We start from the raw sequence: 9,656 nt of genomic DNA, 5'->3' as shown, positions 1-9,656 counted from the left end.
ACAGCGTAATATGTTACGGCCACGGCCTTATGTGGGTCGACTTTTTCGGACAGGGTTAGCGTGCCGTGTGCTCTACCGATTGCGTAGGATGCGGCAATAGTTAGGGCTGTCGATCTTTTGATATTGAGCCGTGGTGTTATAAATTTTTTGTAATCTAAAGGAAGTTTAATAGGGTTGTCGATTCATTGTACAGTTCTAACTTTTTTTGTTATCATGTTTGGTACTTATAAAAAGTTAACGACTCGGCATTAGAAGTTAAGGAGAACGTGATAAAGAAGGATACACAGAATGTTTTGGTAGTCTAAGGTTAGGTTAAAAAAAAGTTTGACTAAAAAAAAAGAAGTTACGATGAGGTTGTATTCTTTTGTTAATTGGCGATTTATGAGATAAAATTATGTTAACTAATTGTCGCTTAACTCTAGCAATGTTTGCAGATTTCTCTTAATTTTATCCAGTTTTGTGCTACATCGTTTAATAGTGAAACTCTTCTACGGGTAATCGTAGGTTATTATTTGAATTACCATATAAATGACAATGTAAATTTAAAAATCTCGCCTCGAAACACGTAATAATTACGACACACATACATATTGATGCACGTAGTCTCCATCGTCCTAAATCCTATGATTGTGAAACATATCGCCCGCATATTGGGTGATACATGCTTCCTGACACGTACGTATGATTTCTATATGTTTGACAACCGTACAGACCAACAAAAATAATATCAAGGTCTTTGATTTCTAGACTATGCCAATATATGCCACACAGAAGACAAGCGTCAAGTGGAAGTAATTTGCGTTTCGTCTGATGATTGTGCGTACTGGAGGCCTCATTTTAGTCCCTTTTTGTATAAGAAAAGGGTACAGGAAAATTATTTGACACAGGAGGGGACACATAGCAAGGGGATACTCTTTCTATATATCCTCTCAAAGGTAGGCAACGCATCTGTAATTGCGGATACCTAAGGGCAGCGACTGCTTCGCTATTTCGGCGAACTTATATGGCTGCTCGCCGGCCACCTTATGGTATTAAAAAAGATTCAATTGTTTTATTTTAATTATCCAATTTTTGAATTTTATGGCAATAGTGGTGACTGCAATGTCGAAGAAAATTTCAAATTAGTATGCGTTGTGTTATGTTTACGGGAAGGACAGGAAATGGCAAGTTAAAAGTGAGACAAAGCACGACTTGGAAGGTTTCATTCAATTAGAATATTTAAGACAACTGAATTCTTCTTCCCTACCTTTTCTTACTATTTTCTTATTCTTTATTTCCTCGTTTCTTTTGTTTTCCTTATTCAGTATTATAATGTAAAAAATGTCGTCCTTATTTAAGATAGATTCGAGTGACTCTACTAATTCATTTTAAATGAGCTTTAAAATGTAGAATTTTATGTCTTTAAACTAATTAAATCAACTTCCGCCGGCAAGAAAGTGTGTCAAAGCTGACAGTGAGGAAGCGAATTCACTTTCATCCAGAAAACGAAAGTGCCCACGCGCGGGGATACAATGCAACGCTTACGTCAACAGTTTGCAAAGCTTTCCGACTCTTACTTTTTTATAGGTTTGTTTTAAAAATGATAGGCGTAAGAAAGGAGTGAATTTGTATGACCTACCTGTCGCCCGCGACTCCCGTTATGCGGCATTAAAAAAGATTAAGTAGCCTATGTGTTCCAAAATTCAGCGAGATCCATGCACCTCTTCTGGATATACCTTTGAATAAATATCCATCCATTCATCCATCCATCTAAGCATTCGCATTAATAATATTAGTAAGATTATATATACGACTGATACAGATTTAAAAGTACTAAATACTTTGCCGATCACGCACAAAGAAATTGCATGAAGATTATGCCTATGTCCTTAGTTGTATTTGGAACTAGCTGTCGCCCGCGACTCCGTCCGCGGGGATATATAAAAAACTTAATTAGTGTAGCCCATCCATCCATCCACATCACATCCATCTAAACATTCGCATTTATAATATTAGTAAGTTAAATAAAAAGCAGCTCTTCAAGGCATAAATTAAAAAAAAGGAATAAGTAGTATCCTATGTCCGTCTCCTGACTCTAAGCTACCTCCTCACCAATTTTCAGCCATTTCAGTAAAGCCGTTCTTGAGTTGTACATAGTGTAACTAACACGACTTTCTTTTATATATATAGATAGATGAGATCTAGACAAACTAAGACTAGTGTTTGCCGATCATTTGCGTACAATCATTACCTAATGAGTCACTTTGACACAAGTTACGCGTCTCGATTGCGTCTAGCGTCAAATGTGACGAAACTATTCCGTCAAATGTGACGGAATACGTTATAACAATGGGGTTCTACTGTTTCACACAATATGGTTAAGCATCTGATCGAAACGTTAGTGGAAATTTAAACTAACTTTTCTCGGTTGAATGTAAAAATATGAGTTGATAAGTCTGGTTATTTAATCAAAGATTTATATCGTTATTACGAATCGATTGATTGAATTTCGAAATACGAATACTGGGTGTATTCGAAATTCAAATATGCAGTTTTATACAAAGCAAAGATGGCAACTGGTATTTTAAATCAATTTTCATCACACGCTATTACAATAATCGATTAAACGGCTCGATTTTGTCAAGAGCGCGCTTTTCATTGATTTTTTTCTTATCGATAGTGGTGCAATCGAGTTGAATTTTACTCGATTATATAAAAGGTGTACGTGAGTCGCGCACTGTTGACTCCGATGTGAAACTGTTCCTTCCCTCCAGGTACGCAATGCCGTGTGAGAGGAATTTTAATGGAGAACAAAGATATGCGTCAGAAATTATACTATCCATGCGAAAAGAGTTACATATATAAGATTCTTTGAGATACTCTTTTCGTCTTATTACTCAGACTCGTATGTCCGCGTTTCAAGTATGTTTAGGCATTGTTCCGTGAGATTTTTTATGTGGGAAACATCGTTTAATGTCTTTTGAATTTAACTTTCCTGATCTATTTTTAAATCCCTTCTCGATTAGAGATATTAGAGAAATCTCTAATTTATCGTATAGATTTTAATACTCTTCAATATAAAACTTAATTGGAAAGTTTGAATATGTAGTAAATCCTACTTTGTTGATACCACCATTCCATCATCCATAAAAATCAACAACTGTTTTTCGTCCGACTTTGTTCGGGCGTAATTAAACAAAAACGTGTTAAGCAACCCGTGTTCTTCCAGACAATGACACATACAGCCGTTCTGGAGTTACCTTCTAACAAACATTCACCCATACTGTTAGGAAGAAAATCCGACACTGTGCCGATATACTGGCGCAACACTAGTCTTACTAAAATGTCGACGTTTATGTTCCCTCATTAATCATTCTGACATTTGACTTTGTAATGAAAGCGCGCCATTCGCACCAAAGGATTCTAACTAATAATGTCTAAATTTTCAAACATTTATAAATATAATATTATAATAGTAAAATAATTATACACCCTCTCTCAATGCTCTCAAGTAGAGTATACTTATGGTCCTCTGTATACGATGCAATGATATCACAGTACTGTAGAGTTAGTCTGCGTTGCGGCTTATGTAAGCCAAGGAAGTGCATAGTCGATTGCATCTCAAACCTGTCTGTTGCATGCGGCAATTACTGATGTACTAGCGCAGTACTGATACTAAACAGCCTATCAGTCTATTCATGTAATACGGTAAGCAACTTACGTGTTATCATTGTGTAATATTAACAAAATTAAATTATTATTTGAAAAACAAATGGGTATTTGTGACTGAACGCACTAAGTCAGGGTAGAGACTCGACTAATTGTGACTGTACCATACAGTCATAATTAGTTTTGTCCCTAGTTTGGTAAGCAACTCATATGTTATGTCATCATCATCAGCCTATACTAGTCCACTGCTGGACATAGGCCTCTCCCATGGCACGCCACTGAGCACGATCCTCGGCCACTCTCATCCAGCTCTTGCCAGCTGCCCTGCGAAGATCTTCGCTCCACCGAGTCTGAGGACGTCCTACACTACGTTTGCCGACCCGTGGTCTCCATTCAAGAACTCGTCTACACCGACGGTTATCGGTTTTTCGGGTTATATGGCCGGTCTATATATGTTATGTATTATTGTGTAATACTAACAAAAGTAATGACCATTACTGTGTCTAATAATACTTAACTTGAATAACACTCATTAGTGACTGAACTCCGTTGATACATTTCGAAATATCTTAATAGTTTAGACGGATGGATGAATGTTTGTTCGAAGGTATCAACGGATATTGATGATATTTGACTCAGATGTAGAACATGGAAGAACTGTGCTATTTATGAACCTTTTTTTATTCCGTGCTAACGGAGTCAAGTCGACAGCTACTTTTTTTTGCTAACTTGTTATTGTACTAAATCTTAATAACTATTAACGAAAACAGGCTTTATGGTCCATTTATTGGAATGAAACGTTTCTACAAATCATTTTTTTGGCAAAACCACTTGTTTTTATGCTCGTTGGTCTGCATCAGAGCATATCATGATGTTATGAGCTACGAGTCTTGCATTCTGGAAAGGCATACGTTTTGTAACGTTATTCAATGAATGTTCACATTTAGTTACTACTATATAATGCAATTTCAACTAACTAGAGTGGCGCATCGACCCAAAGTGGTCCTTTTTTCAGAAAGGAATGTTTAATACATACTCTGCGACCCAAGGAGGACGCGGTAGGGATGTGGTATTCTCTTCCGGATGGTAAGCATACCCACTAAACCCCGCTGTGCCTCCTACGCATGGTGGCGAGGGCACAGGCACGCTTGCGCTTTCGTCCGCGACCTCGTTGGATCCAAAGTGGTTCTGACAATATGAGTCTCCAACTATCTTTTTAAGAATAGTTACTATCTATATATTATACATATAAATATAATTGTAGCGTCTGTATGTTATATCTAAAAAAATATTTTGTACATACAATATCTATTCTGTAGACACGGGGAACGGTCGATGTAAAACAGCGCCATCTAACGTGATATGCTGAAATTAAATGCTTAGAAAGTTTTCTTTTTGACCACAGATAGCTTTCTTTTCGGAGTGTACACGTCTTTTAAACTAGATGGCGGTATATGTACGAATTTCTTAATAACATTTTGATCGTCAGCAAAATCGTCATGTTCTTAATTTTAAATAATTCATATTCTTAATGATCTAAATAAATATTATTTTTTTAATATCAAAAGGAAATTTTATTGGTCGAACGATATAATAAAACAAATTATAAATAACACAAATATATTCTTATATATTTTGTACAAATTTAAAATTAACGAGTAACCGTATAATTATAATTAAAGTATTCATCACTAGCGAATGTCTATTGATGTAGTCATGTTAACTCCAAATGACTATACATTTAGAATCGAACTTACACACTAGAAGTTATTTAAATATTTACATTTACATACTTAAATAAATTTGTTTACAGTCAACAACTTACAAGTATTTTGAGAAAAATAGTTTTTTACTTTGACTAATTTTACAAACGCGTCAATTTTGTCACAACACAAGCCAGTCTTCTTTGATCATATCTGACGCCTTTTCGCCTATCATAATTACGGGAGCATTAGGATTACCACTAATAATAGTTGGCATGATGCTCGCGTCAACCACACGTAAATTGGCAACGCCATGGACTCTCAATCTGGGATCAACTACCGCATCACGATCGTGTTTTGGTCCCATTTTACATGTTCCAGTCGGATGGTAAATTGTAAACGTAAAATGTTTTAAACTACATTCCCAGTATTCATCACTAAAAAGAGTAAGGTGCGCACAACCTGGCATTGGAATGTTATGAGGTCGAGACCCATATTTCTGGAATGCCGTCGTATTAGATAGCGCAAAAGCTATCTTTATACCCTCTGTTAGAACTTGAATATCTTCCTTGTAAGCAAAATAATTGGGCTCTATCGACGGTGGATGGAATGGATTTTTGCTCTTAAGCTTCACCCAACCCGAGCTTTTTGGCCGCAATAGGAGAGGTAGTATGGTCCAAGTCTCCGCGTTTTCTATAGGTTTGTATACAGTGTTATAAACCCTATCACGTAAATTCAAAATCTTTCTGATCTGTTCACCGCCATCAGAGTTCACTGAACTTGGAGCGAAATGAAACTGTATATCCGGCCAATTGCCCGACGGTGGGGCGTACTTAGTATTTACAAAGGCCAGCCCCTCCACGCCTTGTGTAGTCATTGGACCTTTTTCATATAATATGTAGTTCATTGCAACCGCGAACGTTTGAAAACGGTCCTTTTTGAAAGTCACCGGTTTATTGACGACGAACGTTAAACCGCCCAGTCCGACATGATCTTGCAAATTATGACCGACTTTTAGATTTGCGATGAGTGGTATTCCGTGCTCTCTCAAATGATCTGCGGGCCCGATGCCGCTCAGCATCAGCAGCTTTGGTGTAGCCAGAGCGCCAGCGGACATTATAACCTCTCTCTTTATGCGTACCTTCTGTCGTTCACCGTTTCGAACAAATTCCACGCCGTAAGCTTGTTTCTTAGCGGGATTGATTAAAATCCTTGTTACTTGCGCTCCTAGAGCGATGTGCAGGTTACTTCGCTGACGGACCGGTCGGAGAAACGCTTTAGCCGTGCTACATCGGCTGCCACGGCGCATGGTCGCTTGGGTCAACATAAAACCGGTTTGTTTCGCACCGTTTATATCACGAAATTCGTAACCCAGTTCCATACCGCCTTTGAGAAAAGTTATTGACAGAGGTGTACGCCACGGAGCTTCCTGTACTGTTAAGTATCCTCCGGTCGAATGGTATGGAGTATCGGCAAGATATGGGTTTCGATTATCTTCGGACTTTAAGAAATACGGTAGAACTTGATCGTACGACCATCCGGGATTACCTAGCGCTTCCCACAAATCGTAGTCGTTTCGATTTCCTCTAACATAAACCATAGCATTGAGGACGCTACAACCGCCGAGAACCTTGCCGCGCGGCCAGTTACATCGGTCGCCGTTCATAGCGAGGCAGTAGGAGCGGTTGTTGGAAGGCGTTGTTTGGAACTTCCAATCCATGTCGGAGAGTTGTGTGTAACCGGCCAGCGCAGGGATGTCGGAGATCTCGCTCTCATCCTGTCCTGCCTCGAGCAGCAGCACGGTCCAGTTGCCGATTTCTGACAGTCGCGAGGCAACAACCGCGCCTGCCGATCCGCCGCCCACTATCACAAAGTCGTAAATCGGCATTATCTGAAATCAAATATAAAATTTCACAAGGGAAAGATTTAGCGTGCAAATCGCAAAACACGTACACTTTGTAAGGTCATCGTGATTACACTATTAACTCTGAAAAAGGTGTACACGACCGCTTTAGAGATTAAGGTTTTTGAAATTTTTACTCAATGTTCAAGCTTGTAGCCCGAGATCAAGTGAAGGTCAAAAAAATTACAGTATATTTTCTACACTTTCAACAAAATTTATTTAACATTTAACTAATTGGTTCAATCGCTGCGCAAGAAAATAACGCTCTAAAATGTTAGATGCATCTTTTTCTCATGTAAAAATGATTAGAAGTTCAGGATAAAGGCGAGATTAGATTACGACTTTGGTTATACCTAATCCCATCTATACTTATGGTAAATCCGTCAAACAATGTGTAATGTACTTACAGCATTGATGTCCGTGATGTATGACTCCGGATCGTATTGCTGGTATCTGAAGTACGTGATCCCAAGTGCCAGGAGTGGTATCAGGCCCAGCACGGTGATAGGCGAGGGCGCTAAGCTCGCGAGCGCTCCGGCCGCCTCCATCCTCACCTTCCAAATTCATCTACTAACTAACTATATACAACTTATACTATACTCCGCTTACTAAATCCAGCCCTCTATCTTCGATCTTTGCTCGTTTTCAGACAGAATCTTAGGCGTGTAGTTTCGTATTCCGGCTTTCTTTTGCGTCGGCCCGGCTTTAAGTTTAGCTTTCTCTGTGTCGTTGAGGTAGCCTTTTAGGCGAGCACTTTTTATTTCCTCGTCGTTGACCTCAAATAATTGCACCTGGAAAGATAAATTATAGCTATACAGTGATTTGTTAAGAATCGTTTTTTAAAATGATTATAGGTATTGTATTATTTTTTAGGGTTCCGGATCTCGAAAGGAAAAAACCGAACCATTTATTATGTTCTAAACAAAACCTATATTTTCGATATTGAATAATTATAATAAACGATAGAAGAATGTTATATCTTATTGTATGTAAACATACAGATTATATCATAGTTTTTATTGTCAAAATACAAGCTTACAAAACTTACAACTTTTTAAATTTAAATTAAAAAGTCGTCTTACCTTGTAGCGTTTTTCTTTAGGTATTTTTACTGGCTTGTACAATTCCTTGTTGACGTCTCTGTAATGATCGTTCTTGTACAAGGACGTACAATAATAGTCGCTTTTAGACGACCTATCAGATCTGAAGTCGTAAGCGCTTGATCCACTTCTGTACCCGCTGCTTTCGTTTGAAGAGTCACTGTTGCTGTCAGGGCTTCGTCGGGCCTTGTATCTTTTATATTCGTCGCAATTGGCTCGACTGTCGGACTTGGGCCGGACTGGATCGTCTATTTTGTCGGCGTATCGCCTCACTTGAGCGCCGCGGTGTGCGACGTAGGATTGCTCTTGGCCCATGTTGGGAAGTTCGGCATCAACCCGCTAATCGAAGTTTTGTGTCTAGAAATATTGAAATTTCCAAATTAATTAGTAATTCTTTATTTATTTTTTGTCTGTGGTGGAAGGTCGCAAAGGCAGGTTCAACTAATGTTATACGCGACGGATAAAAGTATTATAGTAATTTTTTGTATGTATACTTTTATCATTATAAATGTTTGATAGTTATTACATATTAATTTACTCATTTTAGTGCCATACACAACTATGGTTATGTATCTAGTTTCAGACATTATTAGTTAAATCCTTTGGCGCTAATGGCGCGCTTTCATTACAAAGTCAAGTGTCAGAACGATTAGTGAGGGGACATAAACGTCGACATTTTAGTAAGGCTAGTGCTGCGCCAGTACACCGGAACAGCGTCGGATTATCTTCCTAATAGTAGTATTAAAGAAATATTAATTAATCGATTTAATTGTAATAAAAGTTGGCCAAAAACAGCGTCAGTTAATTCGACATACAAATCTGCGATAGTTGATTTGTATGCGAGCGGAGTTGAATCACAAGGAATCATATCCCATATCATCACTCGCTGTTCAGTCGAGTCAGTTAAGACCCTCCTGATGGCAACGAGAATTTCAGTACAGGAAAGTATAGTACTACGAGGGGCGGACAAACGATAGTATGAATTTAAACCGAGCAGCGCCATCTATACGCAAGTAGCGGTACTTAGGACGTTACGACGGTCAATGACCTTGGCCTTGCTTACCGTTAATAGTAACAGATAAGTTGTCTCCATTCATTGGAAATGTGTACGTAAACAGCTGTCTTTAATTCTTTTGTAAGTAATCTGTTATACATTTATGAAAATGTTTCTAACCTTTTTATACGTTTGATATTATTCAGCTCATTTGTTTTTTATTGATGTAAATTTTTTCGTACTAAAGGTACGTGTACATTCTCCCTTAGTGAGCAATAAAAGACTCTGAGTGTGGCAATAGGAGTTAA

At 38.2% G+C, this 9,656-nt stretch overlaps 2 protein-coding genes across 2 annotated transcripts in view; one reads left to right on the top strand and one right to left on the bottom strand.

The window, feature by feature from the left end:
• Nucleotides 1-9,656, top strand: part of Flo2 (flotillin-2) — a 162,895-nt gene that overhangs the window by 66,027 nt on the left and 87,212 nt on the right. The window lies entirely within an intron of this gene.
• LOC106117672 (glucose dehydrogenase [FAD, quinone]) lies at nt 5,258-8,604 on the bottom strand. The gene is made up of 3 exons (XM_013312074.1): nt 8,337-8,604; nt 7,662-8,045; nt 5,258-7,242 (listed from the first exon to the last, which is right to left on the bottom strand). Exons 2-3 carry the CDS (start codon nt 7,800-7,802, stop codon nt 5,533-5,535), a joined length of 1,851 nt encoding a protein of 616 aa, XP_013167528.1. The 5' UTR covers nt 7,803-8,045; nt 8,337-8,604; the 3' UTR covers nt 5,258-5,532.

The sequence above is a fragment of the Papilio xuthus genome, unplaced genomic scaffold, assembly GCF_000836235.2.
Source record: "Papilio xuthus unplaced genomic scaffold, Pxut_1.1 DF827679.1, whole genome shotgun sequence".
Classification (NCBI taxonomy): Eukaryota; Metazoa; Arthropoda; class Insecta; order Lepidoptera; family Papilionidae; genus Papilio; species Papilio xuthus.
The sequence above is the reverse complement of the archived record's forward strand: the minus strand, read 5'-3'. Positions and strand labels throughout refer to the sequence as shown.

Bases quoted from the DNA above. Each gene is read 5' to 3' on its own strand.
- LOC106117672 (XM_013312074.1), bottom strand. From the start codon at position 7,802: ATGGAGGCGGCCGGAGCGCTCGCGAGCTTAGCGCCCTCGCCTATCACC. The intron at 7,243-7,661 runs GTAAGTACATTA...ATTTGATTTCAG, and splicing joins ACATCACGGACATCAATGCT to ATAATGCCGATTTACGACTT.